Source organism: Myxine glutinosa, chromosome 7 (assembly GCF_964187855.1).
Source record: "Myxine glutinosa chromosome 7, kmMyxGlut1.1, whole genome shotgun sequence".
In the NCBI taxonomy this organism is placed as follows: domain Eukaryota; kingdom Metazoa; phylum Chordata; class Myxini; order Myxiniformes; family Myxinidae; genus Myxine; species Myxine glutinosa.
Genome location: NC_136267.1, coordinates 186,456,682 through 186,474,620, shown reverse-complemented (window position 1 = coordinate 186,474,620; position 17,939 = coordinate 186,456,682). Strand labels below are relative to the sequence as shown.

The 17,939-nt window shown below is 45.7% G+C and overlaps 1 protein-coding gene across 1 annotated transcript in view; it reads left to right on the top strand.

Moving 5' to 3' along the window:
• The window catches only part of LOC137431901 (uncharacterized), a 351,683-nt gene that overhangs the window by 223,987 nt on the left and 109,757 nt on the right, over nt 1–17,939 (top strand). The window contains exons 20-22 of the mRNA XM_068123735.2: nt 3,602–3,673; nt 13,259–13,327; nt 15,489–15,557. Coding sequence (XP_067979836.2) covers nt 3,602–3,673; nt 13,259–13,327; nt 15,489–15,557 — 210 coding nt within the window. The remainder of the gene's footprint in view (nt 1–3,601; nt 3,674–13,258; nt 13,328–15,488; nt 15,558–17,939) is intronic.

Below are 17,939 nucleotides of genomic sequence, written 5' to 3'. Positions count from 1 at the left end.
CCTGCAAGAGCGGGGGTTAGCCTTGCGGTCCCCATGACAATCTTCTCCATTTTGCCCTATTTTCTGCATCTCTCCTTGTTAACCCCCTTACCCGCATTTCTTCTTCCACCATCTTTAGCCAAGTCTTTCTCGGTCTTCCCCGTCCTCTACTTCCTTCTACATTCATCTCCATCACTCTTCTCAACCAGTCACTTTCATCCTTCCTCAACACATGACCAAACCATCTCAACCTGTTCCTCTTCACAGCATCAATCACAGGCTCTATTCCCATCATCTTTCGCAATTCATCATTTGTCTTCCTCTCTCTCAACGATACTCCGCACATCCATCGAACCATTCGTATTTCCACACTTTCCAACCGTCGTTGCTGCTCTTCGTTCATTACCCATGTCTCGCTCCCATAAATCATAACACCTCTCACGCATGCAGCATACACCTTTCCCTTCAGCTTCAACTACACTCCCCTCCTCATCAGCACGCCACTCAGTTCCCGAAACTTCTTCCATGCACATCTCACTCTAGCAACCGTTGCCGAGTCTGATCCACCTTCTCCATTCAGCATGTCTCCGAGGTAGCAAAATGTTTTCACACCTTCCAGCTTCACGCCGTCTCCAAGATCCAACTCAACATTTCCTCCATCTGCAGCTCCCTCTGTGCACACCTTACATTTGAATGTAGCTGCCACACTGGTTAATGACCCTCTCAGACCACTACATGTTTGATGAACCCACTCAGCGCACATTGTACATTGAATGGAGTTCACTCCGACACCCTTCCTGCACACAGCACAGGTCCACTTCCCAGTTCTTTCCACCTCACCACATGCTTTACCACTTCCCATCACCTTCGTCTTTCCGATATTCACCTTCAGACCTTTTGTCTCAATACATTCCTTCCACTTGCTCATCTTTTCCTTCAGTCCATCCATACTTTCTGCAATCAACACCAGATCATCTGCATACAACAACTCCCACGGGAAACCCTCCTTTACGTTCTGAGCCAGCACCTCCATCACAGCTACAAATAGTAGTGGACTTAGTACCGACCCCTGATGCACTCCCACCTTCACCTCAAACTCACCACTGTTCCCGTCCTTCGTCCTTACAGCTGTGCACGCTCTATACACATACACACACACATATATATACACATACACACACACACACAGACATATATACAGACTTGGCATTTAATATGGAATATTTTTTTTGTTGGGGTGAACTTACTTTTCAAGATGTCTTAGAACCAAAAGTTCATTGGAATTATGTTGAAATTATTCTAGATTTTGTTAATGTGACCTTTAAAAGAAACAAAAACCACATTTGACATTTCGAAACAAATAAATTGATCCTTGAAAGTGATGTGAACTGATATCGAACTCAATTCATGGACTGTACTGTGTTAAACTTCTGTACGTTTTCCAGATGTATCTCTTTATTTTGCACATTAGCCAAAATTTTTTTTAACAAAAACAAAAGTTAAATTACGACTGGGATTACGGACAGTAAAATTACAGTTCAGTACTTCGTGTAGCCCCCACGAGCATTCAGGAGAGCATGCACACGTTGAGGCATGCTGTTCACGAGATTTGCCAAGGTTTGGACAGGAATCGCTTGCCATGCAGTGACAATAGCCTGCTGCAATTCACGCACAGAGGTCGGCTGCTGGTCCAAGTGGTCGATTTGACGCGATAATTCTGCCCACAAGTTCGCTATCGGATTCATATCCGGGGACATGGCAGGCCACTCCATATGCTCTACACCACGGTCAGCAAGAAAGTGTTGGATCATGCGAGCACGATGAGGCCGTGCATTGTCATCTTGGAAGACAAAGTTTCCTCGAAAGGCTGCACGAGCAAATGGAAGCAATATTTCTTCTAGAATGGCCCTGTACTTGAACTGGTTCAGGTTTCCATTTAGAACAACCAGGTCAGTTTTGCCCCCTGCATGAAAAGCAGCCTAAACGGTCACCCCACCACTTCCAGCTTGGACTCTTGGCACTAAACAATCTTTGTTGTAGGCTTCATGCACTTGTCTGTGCATTCGGACGCGGCCATCTTGACGATAGACCAGAAATCTAGACTCGTCACTGAAGATCACGTGATTCCAGTGTCCTGGCTGCCATTGACGGTGCTCTCTGGCCCACTGCAATCGGCGCAGGTGGTGTTGTCTCGTCAGGCGTGGCTTTCTCAGGGGACACCTGGCACGATAGCCTGCTTGAACCAGTCGTTGGTTGACTAGCCTTCTGGATACAGGCACATTTGTCAGTTGCTGCCACTCAGCCCTAAGCCGATTAGCTGACTTGGTACGGCCATTGCGGACTAACCGGTGCAGCTGGCGGTCATCCCTCCTTGTGGTTCTGCGGGGACGTCCTGGCCTCGGTATTGGAGTAGGGACACCCCTTTGAGCATTTCGTTTCAGGATCTTTGACACCTGACCTTGAGTGATGCCATACTGCCGAGCAATAGCACGCTGTTTCATGCCGTAATTTCGTAAAGCCACCCCTCCATGACAAACAGCATTGTCGAGTTGATGGACCATCTCCAGTGGAAGCGGCAATAACTTTTGGAGACATGCAGCAGTTGTTTTCCACTAATACAGAACGCAACAACCCTTGTATACCCGACTGTGAAGCCAATCATCAAATGCACTTGTCCGTACATTTTGCCACGCCACCTGTGATATATTCCTGTTGTTGACTTCTTTCTGCGACAGACAATCAGTGACATGGTTCTTTTAACAAATAAATCACCAAAGTGTAAAAGAAACTTACCAGATTGATATACTGAGTTAAGAAAGTAAACCCAAGTCAAGAAAAAATATATATTCCATATTAAATGCCAAGTCTGTATATACACACACACACACACACACACACACACACACACACACACACACACACACACACACACACACACACACACACACACACACACACACACACACACACACACACACACACATATATGCACGCACACACACACATATATGCACGCACACACACACATATATGCACGCACACACACACATATATGCATGCACACACACGTGTGCACACACACACACACACACACACACACACACACACACACACACACACACGTCCCACATGTATATATCCCACATCCCACATGTATATACATGTTTAAAGTGTACGTGCCCTTCCCCCCTCCCCCGCCCGGCAACGCTGGGTACTTCTGCTAGTAACTAATAAAATAAAAATGAAGAAATATCTTTCACACACGCGTCTTCGACAAAGAGAGAGATTTCGACAAAGTGCATAGAGATTTGGACATACTGTATATAGAGATTTCGTGATTATAGATGGAGATAGTGTGTGTGTGTGTGTGTGTGTGTGTGTGTGTGTGTGTGTGTGTGTGTGTGTGTGTGTGTGTGTGTGTGTGTTACGTGTACATGTTTATTGGTCGTGTTTGTGCTTGTGTCCTGCATAAAAATGACCAGTTACCTGCCTATAATTGGTATTGCTTTTGTGGAACCCAAACTATGTGTGGGTTACCTGAAATGTTTGGCTTAACATCTCTTTGATGTCATGGTACTCAAGTGATCATTCATTCAGTCTTCATTACGATATGCTTTGCCAGGGTGATCCTGGTGCCCGTGGTCTTCGAGGACTTCCAGGTCCCTCAGGTCCCATTGGCTTACCTGGAAGCAAGGTAAATGAATACTGTATGCAATCATGGATTTCATGCTGAGAGTCATTGCCCCTTTTTGGGTGACTTGTTTGTTTGCCGTCATATAGATGGAGTACTAACATCGCTATTCTACATCCCTAAATTAACTGCATTTAGAATGTAACCAAAGAGTTTGAACCCCTACTGGTAGGAGGGGGCGGGGGGGGGGGAGTGAGGGTGTAAAAATCATCCGAATGAACCTTGTAACAAGTGTTCAAAGTCACCCCCACTTTACGGTACAGGAAGTATAGAAACAGCCAGGAAAGGTAAGGGATGATAAAACTCCAAGGCCCAATAATATACATCCAAGAACTCCGTAGAAGGGTTTTGGCTAATTTGATGGCTTGATGGGTGCTTGGTGGAGTAGCTACCTGGATTGTAAACTGGTCTAGTCATAGGAAGCAAAGAGTGGCTGGGAATGGGAGGATGGCCACCTGGGAGGATGTACGAAGTCATGGGGTGGCACAGGGATCTGGGACTGGTATTATTCATCATGTACATCAATGATTTGGACAGTGGGGTGAAGAGTCTTTCAAATTTGCAGAGGTCACAAAACTTGAATGTAAGGTAGATAGCAGGGAAGGGGTGGGGGAGGGGGAATGATCACATTGGGGGAAATCCTGGATTCCTTGAATGGATCAGGCAAAAGATTGGTCATGTAGTTTACAACAACAACAACACAACATAAAGAAAGTTTAACATAAAGTTTAACATAAAGAAATGTACGGTGCTGGGAATGGGTAACAATAGTGAAAATAGAGGTGACGTGATGCAAGGTGCAAAGCAGTCACACAGGATGTGGTGGTGGTCATACCTATGGGGGGAAGGAAGCAGACAATGCAGTGCCAATGTGACAGGCAGGTAAAGGTAAAGCGAATAGTGGTGAGGTTGAATTCACAGAAGATAAATTATAAATAACAAGAGGTACCGGTAGTGTTAGCTCTGTGCAGTAATTTAGTGAGGGCCTCCTCAGGAATATTGTGTGCAGTTTTGCTCACAGGATCAGAGGATGCTACGGTAGTGCGGCAGGTGTCTTTCATTCGGAGTGATGAATGCGTGGACTCGTCTCTACTTCAAGGCCAGTCTCTATTCGATAGCTATCTTCCAATGAAATTTTAGCCATTTTGTTTTAAGCGAACAATAAATCCTGATAGATGTATATTCTGCAATATGAAAAGTGATCTATTTTACCTTTATGACTGCGTAATGGAACACCTGACGTTAATGAATCATCAATTCAATGTTGTTTACCGTGTGCAAAGCACAAAGCAGGGTTAAATAACAGGTTCACTCTGTCAGTCTGTCTGCATCCGATGGTCGAGAAACTACTTAATTTCAATTGGTTGTTATATTTTGAACATTGTAGAACAAAATTGGAACAAAATCGGAACACGAACCTGCAGTTCAGCACTACTTTGGCCCTGAATTTGTCCCGATCGCACATGAGCACAAACGAGTGCGAAAAGTTTTTTTGGCAGTTAAACGAAAATGAAAATAATTGCAAACAGGAAACGTCCTGTTTTTAGGAATGTTATAAAGGATCAAACAGCAGGAATGATGCACTAATTTAACGTGTAAAATATGGTGCATCAATGGCGGTAAACTTCCACATTTTTTTTACTGTATTCTTATATATATATACTGTACGAGCAGAGTACCCTCCCTGCGGGCGATATTGTTCCAAGCGGGCAACACATTTTTCTGCCATCGGATATTTTCTGCTGACACAACAACTTTGACTTGGATTTCTTGTTGATTTCCTTTGGTAATTTTGCTCTTGCTGATTTCTGTTCAACTTTGGTGTCCTTGGTTTTTGAGGCATCTCAATTTTCAAGACAAAAAAACATCAAACGTCACCCTAGCTAACAATACCCACAACCAACCCGCATCCCCCTTTTCCCCTCCCCTCCACCACCCCCTCACAATCCCCCATCAAGCATCACCCAACCTAACAATACCATAATAACGCCACACCCCTCCCCCCACTCCACTTTCTCCCACAAATTCCCTTCAACCGTCACCCGAGCTAACAATACCCATGACTGCCCCACACCCCTCACCCCACTCCACCATCCCCTCACATTCCCCCGTCATCCATCACCCTAGCTAACAATACCCATGACTGCCCCACAATCCTCACCCCACTCTACCATCCCCTCACATTCCCCCGTCAACCGTCACCCCAGCTAACAATACCCCACGACAATCCCACACGCCCCCTCCCCCCTTCATCATCCCCAATCGGTATCGGAATCCGAGCTCGCAATGCAACATTTCTCTATGTACCGTCGCTGGCAGGATCACGGTGAGTTCACAATGTGGAAATCTCAAAAATCGAGTCTTAGGTTTTTTTCGGCACTTTGTGATTGGCAAATAAAAACATTTTTCCTTCAGATTAGACCATGATTAATGATTGCTAATGGTTTTTCAGACAAATTGCATTTGGGTTCCCCTTTAAGGGTGTTTTGGATCTGTTCAGTCTTTTTGGGTCTTAATTGTCTTTTGTGTCTTTGGGGTCTTTTATTGTTTTGTTTTTTTTGGTTTTTTTTGCATACAAGATCGAGGGTCGTGTAAGAGCTAACATCAATCACAAAAAAACAAACGTACACACAAAACATACAATAAAGGGAGCGGGAGACAAGATGGGGAGAGAGAGGGAAGCACACAAGTACAACATTTGAGAGCAGGGACATCGGGAGATCTGTGGGAGGCAGAGGGCTTGGAGGGGGGAGGAGGCGTGGGAAGGGGTGTGGGGGGTGGGAGAGGTGAAAAAAAAAACACATGGACACTGCTCGGACTTCCAGGAAAGAAGTCGGTGTTTCAGAAAGTGTATCTGGGGTGTATTAACAGGGGTAGAAAAGACCAAGGTTTTGGATGGGGGAAGATAAGAAATGGTGGTGAACAGCTGTTTTAAAGACCTGGAGGGATGAGTGGGATTGAAGAGAGTGAGGGAGTTTGTTCCAGAGGCGGGAGAAAAGAGGAATGAAAGAGTGAAGGTGAGCAGAGAGTCTTGATTTTGGCCGTTTCACCAGAAGAGGGTTGCAGGCAGATCTTGTGCGACCTGTAGGAGTGCTTGGGGGACAGAGCCCAGAGAGAGCTGGGGAGGCTAGGCCAGAGAGGAGCCGGTAGAAGACAGAAAGACCACCAACCTGCCTGTGGTGAGTGAGTGAAAGGCCCTCAGAGTTAGCTTCATCGCAGGAGATTCCAATGATTCTGAAAGCTTTGGTTTCAACAGCGTGAAGCCGAGCGATGTGTGAGGCAGGAGCACCAGCCCAGAGGGGAGAGCAGTATTCCATTGAGCTGCGGATGAAAGCCTTGTATGTGGTGAGGAGCTCAGGTGTGCCAAGGAAGGACTTCACACAACGGAGAATGCCCAGTTGGCGACTGGCTTTGGAGGCCAGCTTGGAAATGTGTTTTTCCCAGGAAAGATCATGGCAGATAGTGAGACCCAAGAGATTGAGTGACAGAACTTCTTGGAGAGGATTGTTGAGAAAGTAGATGGGAGGGTTGTCCAGATGGTCTTTTCTGAGAGACAAAGTGAGATTTTGAGATTTGTCAGGATTGAAAGACATGTTCCACTTGTTTGACCAGTCTGTGATTTTGACCACGTCTGCAGAGAGCGAGGAGGCTGCGGACTGCCGATCTGAGGGATGAGGTATGGAGTGGCAGAGAGTGGAGTCATCAGCAAAGAGATAGAGAGGATTTTCTAGAGAGTCGGTGAGATCATTGATGAAGACCAGAAAAAGCACAGGGCCCAGAACACTGCCTTGGGGAACTCCAGCCTGAACAGGAAGGGGAGATGAGATAAATCCATTCAGGGCCACACGTTGACTACGACCAGAGAGGAAGTCCGCAAGCCATGCATGCAGATTTCCATGGATATCATAGGAGGAGAGTTTGGTGAGCAGAGCGGGGTGCCAGACCGTATCGAAGGCACGTGATATATCAAGGGAGACAGCTCTAATTTCCTGTTTGACATTGAGGACCTCCATCCATTGTTGAGACAGCAGAAGCAGCATGTCCAGAGTAGAATGACCTGGTCTGAATCCAAACTCATGATCGGATATCAAGCCATTGGAGAAGAGGAAGGATTTGATATCCGAAGCAATGATGGATTCCATGACTTTGCTGATGATTGATAGCAGGCTGATTGGTCTGTCGGTTGCAAGTATCTGTTTTTGCACCTTTTTTTGTGTACAGCGGTAATGTTGGCTGATTTCCAAGATGAAGGCAGACGACCTTGAGCAAAAGAGAGGGTGAAGAGAACAGATAGAGGGTGAGTTAGAGCGGAAAGCAGGATTTTAGGACCCGTGGGCTGATGCCGTCTGGTCCAGTTGCAGAATCAGAGTCGATGATTGACAGAAACTTCTCGACCTTGTCAGGAGAGAAGGACATGGAGTCCAGGAGCAGCTTGGTACGACTGGGTACGTTGGGTACAGAGAGAGACGGGTTTGGATCACAATATTTTGAGGCAAACACAGACTTGAGGCATTCGGCTATGTCACGTGCGGAGTCAGCTGTGTAGCCGTTTGAGGTAAGGGAGGGGATGGAGGGGGAACAAACACCAGAAACGGATTTGACAAGACGCCACCAGGATTTGGAAGAGGGAGACAGGTTTGAGAGTTCAGTCTTGAGAGTGGCGAGATATTGTTTCCTGGCCCTCCTGAGGGTAGACATACACTTGTTCCAGGCTTTGTGAAAGGAAATGAGATTGCCCTCCGTTGGATTTGCCTTCCAGGAGGCGAAGGCAAGTTGTTTTAGTTGTTTCAGTCATTTGAAGACTACTAAAAGACTTTAATGCAAAACCATACATGCCCTGATTAATTCACCAACTATCTGAGGATGATTTTGACAGGTGCGTTGAGGCATGTGACATTGCTTGGGTTAATGGATATGGACAATGATTTGCAGAACAGGAACTTGAGGTCAGATGAATCCAAGTTTACTTTATCTAATTCTGTGAATCGTCATAACAGCATGATAAGGGCAGCAGACAACCCACTATTTACTGTTGAGCACAACGTCCAGTATCAAGCTCGTGTGTCCGTCTGGACCGGCATATCTTCTGAAGACATTGTTGGACCAATATTTTTGGAAGAAAATCTGAATGCTGCAAATTACCTTCTAATGTTGGAGCAGCATGTATTTCCACTCAATGATGGCCAAATGTGGTTCATGCATGATGGTGCCCCTGCTCATTATGCTGCCAGTGTACACCAGGCCCTTGATTTGAACTTTACAGACAAATGGATTGGCCGTCGTGGTCCGGTTGAATGGCCGCCGCAGTCTTGTGATTTAATAACAACCTGTGATTTCTTCCTTTGGGATTTCCTCAAACACAAAGTGTATGCAAGAAATCCTACGACCCTTAGAGACTTTAAACAATTCATCCGTAATGAGACTGCTGCCTTAACGACTGAAACATGCAGAACTGTGTGTCATAGTGTGTCAGAGTGCAGTTTGAACATTTGAACTGACCTGTTTCATGTACATTAGACTGATTAGACTGTTTCATGAGTAATCGTGTTTTGTTTTGCACCAAAGAACAATAATAAACTTAGTTGTTTGTTGCAGGTATCGTTCTTCAAAATGGGCCCAGGTTTTCTGGATCACTATATATATATATATATATATATATATATATATATATATATATATATATATATATATATATACATATATATACATATACATATACATATATATGTTTTTAGCGTATGTATATGTATATGTATACAGATCTCGCGAGATCTTTGTCAGCGACGGCACGGTTTTTCGAAGCTGTCCACGCTCTCACGCTTTCGAAGTTAAGTAATTGTTCACAATTGTATTTTTGTTGAAACTTTATTTATCTTTCGGTATGTGTACCTGTCGTGTGTCCCTCAGAAGATTATTGGTGTTAATCTTTCATACCTGTATAAAAACATACCCCCAGATACCCCCAGACCCCCAGATAGTTTTCACTGCTCAATTTAAAAATGTTTAAACTTTCCCCTGAAGTAGTGTTCTGTCGTATATTATAACACCTTTTTCTTCTTCTTCTTTAAAAGGGTGCTTTCGACTTGCTCACCAAATCCTTCCATCCCAAAAAAAAATTCCATCTCTTTCAGTGCCTCTTTTCTACATTCCCTAAACTCTCCTGCACTCCATCCCCCCTCCAGTGTCCTTAAACATATCTTTGAATCGAAGGTAACGAGAAACTCATTTTTCAATAAATTTTCGTTTCCCATTAATCGTACACTTTCTAAAATCCAATCTCACCCCTCCCCTCCCAATCTCCCCATCACCCATCCCTTTCAAATCTCCCACCTTGCCCCTTCCCTCCTAAACTCCCCCCGCAACCCTCCCCTCTGAGACTCCCCCTCACCCCCCCTCTTAAGCACCCCAATCCCCCATCCCTTTCAAATCCCTCCCCTTGCCCCTTCCCTCCTAAACTCCCCCCTAACCCCTACCCTCATAAACTCCCCCCTCGCCCCTCCCCTTCAAATCTCCCCACCCTCATTTTTTCTCCATTTCCCCCCTCTCACCCCTACTCCTCAAAGTGTCCTCCCCGCTTCTTCCCCCTTCCAACTCTCACCTCCATCTCCCCCAACCTTCTGCCTCGCTCTGCTCCCCCCCCCCCCCCCTCAAATAACACTTCACTGTGCCTCACCCAATCACCATCAAAACTTTTGTCCACCCCATCCTTCCCTTTATCCTAGCTATTCTGAAATCTCTGACACACTTTCAACAGCTCTCCTTACCTCTTCTTCCTCTTCCACATCTTACCCATTCCTCATCCCTCCCCCCCCCCCCCCAGTTCTGTATCCGATGCTTCCCCTTCCCCTTCATTAACAGTATGGACCTCAAACATCCGGGCCTTCGCTCAAATTTGACTGATCTCTCCATACAGGTTGTTTCTGACAAACTAGACTTGATCTGCTTAACAGAAACTTTCCTCCTTCATGATGTCTCTGATTCCTTGGTATCTCTCCCAGGTTACTCCCTCCTCCGGTATGATAGACCTGAGCCTCGTCCTGGAGGTGGGGTTGCTATCTTTATCAAAAACTCTCTTCCTCAATCGCCCTGCACTGCCCTCTCTCCACCCCACCCCCAGGAGTACCTCTGGCTACGGCTTCCCCTTCGCTCCCACCCTTTGTTCATATGTGTGTTGTACTGTCCACCAAACAGTGATGACTCAATCTACATCTCACTGTCTGATAATATGGACCAACTTCTATCAACTCATCCCAACTCTCTCTTCCTCATATGTGGTGATTTCAATTGTCACCATGCCAGTTGGCTGGGTGTGTGTACCTCTCTCACTAGCCATGGCTCCTCAGCAAAGGACTTCTGCGACTCACTGGGATTGACACAATCTGTCCAATTTCCCGACCCAGATCTCAGGCAACGGAGCATCTTCTCTTTTAGACTTGGTTATGACTGACTTCCCTGCAAATGTCTGCTGCTCTTCTTCTGCTCCAATCGGCTCATCTGATCATGTGCTTGTTAAAGTGGACATCTCTCTTGACCATTCTCAGAGAGCCTCCTCAGCGTCGACGAGTCTGGCATTTCACTCAGGCCAACTGGCACGGTCTTCAAGCAGCCATCAATCATTTGGACTGGTCTCCCATCTCTAACGCCTCTGACATCAACTCATCCTGGGATTTTCTTCCAAAGTAAATTGTTCTCTCTCATGCACAGATTTATCCCATCTCGTCTTCAGTTGTCATACCCTTCCTCCCATCCATGGTACACGGAATCTTGTGGTGAGGCAGTTGCCCAGAAACAACTTGCCTTCGCCTCCTGGAACGCAAATCCAACGGAAGAACACCCAGCTGTTCCTGGACTCCATGTCCTTCTCTCCTGACAAGGTGGAAAAGTTTCTGTCAACCCTCGACCCTGATTCTGCAACTGGACCTGACTGCATCAGTCCACGGGTCCTAAAATCCTGCTCCGCCGCTCTTTCACTCCCTCTCTCTGTTCTCTTCAACCCTGTCTTTTGCTCAAGGTCATCTTCCATCACCTTGGAAATCAGCCAACATCACCGCTTTACACAAAAAGGTGCAAAAACAGATCCTTGCAACTACAGACCAATCAGCCTTCTCCCAATTATCAGCAAAGTCATGGAATCCATCATTGCTTTGGATATCAAATCTTTCCTCTTCTCAAATGGTTTGATCTCTGATCATCAATTTGGTTTCAGACCAGGTCACTCTACTCTGGACATGCTGCTTCTGCTGTCTCAACAATGGATTGAGGTCCTCAATGTCAAACAGGAAATTATAACGGTCTCCCTTGACATATCACGTGCCTTCGATATGGTCTGGCACCCCGCTCTGCTCGCCAAACTCTCCTCCTATGGTATCCATGGAAATCTCCACGCTTGGCTTGCGGACTTCCTCTCTAGTCGTAGTCAACGTGCGGCCCTGAATGGGTTTCTCTCATCTCCCCTTCCTGTTCAGGCTGGAGTTCCCCAAGGCAGTGTTCTGGGCCCTTTGCTTTTTCTGGTCTTCATCAATGATCTCTCTGACTCTCTTGAAAATCCTCTCTATCTCTTTGCTGATGACTCTCTATTCTCTATGTTCGCATTCTCTATGTTCCACGAGTGCACAGCACCGTACCTGCACAGGGAACCTCAGGTGCCCTGTCATGAGGCACATTCTCTATGTTGCACGAGTGCACAGCACCATACCTGCGCAGGGAACCTCAGGTGCCCTGTCATGAGGCACATTCTCTATGTTCCATGAGTGCACAGCACCGCACCGCACCTGCACAGGGAACCTCAGGTGCCTTGTCTGGAGACGCATTCCACACATGCTGTGAGCGACGTCACAGCACCATGGGGAAACACCTAGGCCAAGGTGTAAGGTACAGGAAGGGAGCGAGCTCGGAGAGTCTTAGCCTCAGTCAGGACGTGGGAGCCAGAGTCAACAAGTGTAAGGTGTGCAGGAGTCCATCCTTTCCCATTTCTTTGTTTATTTGCTCATCTTCATCGCCAATCATTCAGCCGATCTTTCTTTGCCAATCGCCAATCTCTCTCTTTCAGATTGGATACACGATGCCGGCATATGTACCGTAGAGTGTTGTCATTGCAGATAAGGACCCGAGGGCGGGAAGTAGGGGATAAAGGGAGTGTTTGAGTGCTCTAATTATTATACAGGTATGCGATTTCATTTTTCCATTTGCCTGTAAATACCTGCTTCGCCTGCTGTTGTAAATGCTTGCCTTCTTTTTGTTATGGGCAATAAAGGCCATTTCTTTAAGAAACCATCTTATTCTGGCTGTTTTGTTGATGACATAAGACTGCTGAGGCATTTGTCGAGGTCGGATTTGTTATACAAGTTCAATCTCAGGTGCGGTTACGTGATGTTAGTTTCGCTCGTCCAACTGACTAGGGTCTGTCATGTAACTGCTGGGATGGTCCCTATTTACCTTGCTTAGCTCACAGCTACGGTAACACGACTTTGGTTGGGATGATCCAACCAGAGTTAATAGTTGCAAATGGCGTTCGGGGTCTATTGATCATGATCCATGCACACCTGTGTTTAACATGTGCCCCTACTTTATGTCACTTTTCACCATCAGGGAGAGCCTGGGGCTGTTGGAAGAATTGGAACTCCTGGACCACCTGGTCAAGGGCTAGTGGGACCAAAGGTAAACAAACAATATGAAGAACATTCACAACTTGCACATATAAGTTGGTAGTTTATTAGTAAACTATTTTGGCCTTTCAGCATTTAATAAACTATTTTAATCGTGTAACTTCAGTTGCCATTTTAAATGGTCCGTTATGCAAATGTTCACAATCAATCTTGGGCAACCAGATTACTCCAGAGGAATCTGGGAATAACAACAAAAACAACAACAACCTCAAATGGTATATATTTGTCACTCTTTCACTGCTGTTTCTGCTTCCTGATGACGTGATCATTGCCCGTACTAGCATCGGCAATCGTCTACCTTAGACGGGCTGGAGTGCTCATTTCGGCCTACCTTAGGTGGGTAATTCAAAATGGCAATATTTACACAAAATCATACCTTGTTATGGAACACTCTGTACACCTGAAAAAAAAATTGGGATTATACTGTAATGTTTTTGATATGAAATACAAAAAAATGTTAAATTAACACAGAGTGATAATTTTTATCTGGGACACCCTGTACAGTTTGTCCTTTGTTTGTTTGAAGTTTCGGGAATTGAGTGGCGTGCTGATGAGGAGGGGAGTGTCGTTGAAGCTGAAGGGAAAGGTGTATGCTGCATGTGTGAGAAGTGTTATGATTTATGGGAGCGAGACATGGGTAATGAACGTAGAGCAGCAACGAAGGCTGGAAAGGGTGGAAATGCGAATGGTTCGCTGGATGTGTGGAGTATCGTTGAGAGAGAGGAAGACAAATGATGAATTGCGAAAGATGATGGGAATAGAGCCTGTGATGGATGCTGTGAAGAGGAACAGATTGAGATGGTTTGGTCATGTGTTGAGGAAGGATGAAAGTGACTGGTTGAGAAGAATGATGGAAATGAATGTAGAAGGAAGTAGAGGACGGGGAAGACCGAGAAAGACTTGGCTAAAGATGGTGGAAGAAGAAATGCGGGCAAGGGGGTTAACAAGGGGAGATGCAGAAAATAGGGCAAGATGGAGAAGATTGTCATGGGGACCGCAAGGCTAACCCCCGCTCGAGCAGGGAAAATGGCCTTAAAATGCATGTTGTTGTTGTGTTGTACACCCTGTACAACTGAAACTGTTTTTGGGACATAATATGATCATATTTTGCTTTGCTGGACCACACTATGAAGGTTTTTTATGATGTACCCAATCCTTAGGAGAGTATGGAAGAGCAGCTACCTCAGTATACACACCAATGTCTGAATTCATCAAGCAGTATGTCCTACCTTCCCTCCGATATGGAAGCCAAACCTGGTACACCGACATCAGCCACATCAGGAGGATTGAGGTATTTCAACAGAGATACCTCAGCCTCATTCTAGGCATCTGCTGGTTTCACCATACACCAAGCAAAACCGTCCTCGTCAAAGCCCAGGTGACCAGAATTGAAGCCCTGATTAGGAGTAACAAGGTTAGGTGGCTTGGATACCTGGAATGCATGGACACAAGACTACCAAAAAAACTTAATCTTTGGGGGAATTTAAGGTGGGGAACAGGAAGCAGTGCAAAACCAATGAGAGGTGGAAGGACTGACTGCATGAGGAGGGTGCAAGACCAAAAAGGAGGTGGTGAAAGTCAGAGACACCACCGAACTGTCCGTGATGGCGAATTGATAGGCCCATAGACTCAGCTTCATTGTGAGAGATTACAATAATCTTGAAGGTTTTGGTTTCCATGATGTAAAGCTGAGGAGGATGTGAGGAAAAAGCACCAGCCCTGAGGGGAGAGCAGTACTCCATCAAGCTGTGGATGAAGGCCTTGTAGGAGTACAGGTGTGCCAAGGAAGGACTTTGTATGATGGAGGATGCCCATTCGCCAGCTGGCTTTGGAGGTCAACATTGAAATGTAGTTTGCCCAAAGAGATCATGTCTGAGCGTGAGACCCAGGAGTTTGATGAACAAGGAAAAAATGTGCAACAAGGTCCCAGTAAAATCAGTTGGGAGATGAAGGGAAATTATATCTGCTCAACCCTATCAGATATCTGAACTGTCATTATTTAGAACTCCACCCTCGGAGCTTTGCAGACTGCTGTTGTGTGGTGGTAGTGTGTAGTTCTGTGTAGTTCTGTGTAGTATTGTGTTGTAGTGTGTCTTTTTAGGGCACACACACCTAACATTGTGACGTGTTCCCTTTTTGTTCTTGTTTTCCAGGGTGAGCTTGGTCCGTCAGGACCACCTGGCCTTATCGGAGAAACAGGCTTTGGCCTTTCTGGTCCTAAGGTATGGACATTCTGTCTTTGCTACTTCGACTTCTTTGTTTGGAGTAGTTCCAAAAATATTAGTGCAAGAGGCACAAAAATGCACCCACCTTGATATTTGTTTGAGAACAATTGCTCAGAGGTCTCATTGAAGACCTTTGTTTGATTTATTGCAGGACAATCACAACTTTATCCTTTCCTCTCAATTCCCTGATTTATCATGCTGCAAAACCAACAATTTGCTTTGTGTGCCAATGACGGACTCGTTGTTTTTCTTGGTTGCCTTCAAATGTATTACCTACAATTTTTCTGGATTAGTGCCTCATCATCACATATGTGGAAAAAGAGTCAGGCAAAGAATGGTGGGAAAAATGATTAATTCAACCGACACGGATTTATAATGTACAAAAAAATACCAGCTTTATTGAAGAAATGCCGGCGAACAAAATAACACATGGCAAAATAAGATTCTTAACGGGACGTCCCCACACAGACTCATATGCAACACAAGGGGAAATATACAAGTTCGAAAGTAAAAATGTGTGTGTGGGCATGGTCATTGTATAAAAAACCTGGTCATAAAACCTGCACATGGCCATTCATGGAATGAGATTTGCCATGAAATGTGACTGATTTGGCTTTAAAAATCCAGTCACGGGCTGATTGGGAAACATGGACTTAATACACATTGATTCAAATTTTGCCATTCAAAAATACTGTCGTGTTTCTGGTGATTAAAATCTTTACCAGGAAACAGATTAGCCGAGCAAGCTTTACTCCGAGCCACTGATCAAATGTGGACTCGATATATGCGGGGAAGGAAAGGGAAAGGAAGCGATGAATGGTTTTACCTGTGGTCCGCCGACAGTTCCCGAACCTGCAAAAAATAACTCACACGAACCGGATTTAAAATGTACAAAAATAAACGGATTTCTTAAACGGAATGCCGGTAACAAGAAAAACGCGACGGTAAAACTAAATTCCTAACCAGGATGTCCCCCACACCAGACTTAAACACAGACAAAGGGAAAAGTAAACTGGATAAAATAATAGTGTGATTATGTAGTGCACTTATCGCTGATCAGCTCGTGGGGTCTCGTCAGGAATCGTCAAGGCCCCGGAGGTCAATGGCACACCTGGGCGCTAGGTAGGCCTCGATGCGCCTTTTCACGCTGCAGCACACGTCCACTCATCCCTCCTGCCTGGAAACTTGCAGCTCAACGTCCGTGGCTCTTCCGCCTCTCGTCCACCAGCAACGTCTCGGCACCCTGCCGCCCGCACCGAGGTCCAGAACGTGAAGAAGAAAAGGGGAAATCGTCAGCACACAGCCGTCTACTGTGACATCCAGAACGCACTGGCACAAGAGGGATAAGAGGCACAAGAGAATCAGGAGAACAAGAAGAAGGAGGCCGGTTCGAGCGTTCTTTTTACGTCCCGCCCTGACGTCATCAGCGCTTCTCCTCCAATCAGCGCAGGCGAACACCACAGGCTCAGCTCTCCACCAATCAGCGCGCAGTCCACTTTCTGACATCATCGGTCACGCTCCACCAATCAGCGTGATGCTTCCTCCTCGCCCTTTTCTTCACCAATCAGCGAGTTCCTTCTTATCCCAGCCTTCCTGTTGGTCAACTCCCGCCCAATCACGGCCCTTCTGGGCGTGGCTCTTGGCCTGCTTGTCTTTGTGGCGATGCAGACGCTGCTGTGCTATCGGCAGTGTTCATAACTAGCCCCCGTTTGGTTTTATTGTCCATTAATTGCAACTATTGGGCGATTTGGACTACATGTCTGTGCTGTGCCAAAAGGGACAAAGGATAAATCACCAAGGGTAAGACGTACAAGGGATAATTTATCCCTATTCCCTAAGCTTGTTAACATGCCCCACCCCCTCATGACAGGGACAGATATACAACTTATCTGACATCCGGGCTAAACAGGTACTTATTACATGGTGGTTTCTACACGACAATCAGAGCAAGCTACCTGTACAAATCTACCTGGTCTAAAGTCATCACTACCCCACTGACATAACAATACGTAATACTATTTTTTTTAGGAAAGGGTGTATAGACTCGATTAAACCTTACTAAGAATTGAACACTCGACCCAACCAAAGCCAATGGAAATCTGAATCAACAAAGCAAGGCAGTGTATTATGAGCAGAGCCCTATAGGCCTAATGTTAGGCCCACCAGTAAACAAGATGGCGTCCATATCACTTCTTCGGCACTTTGGTGGGAGGATTCAGTGACAAATGTGGGTGGCTGTCTGACCATTGGGCGCACGTTTCAAAAATGGACCCCCAGCAAGAAAAATATGTGTTTACTGACCAGGTAAGTGCTGTGGTTAATATAACCATCTCCTGAGGGCCTAAAAGAGGCACCATTGGGCACGGAACCACAAGAAGG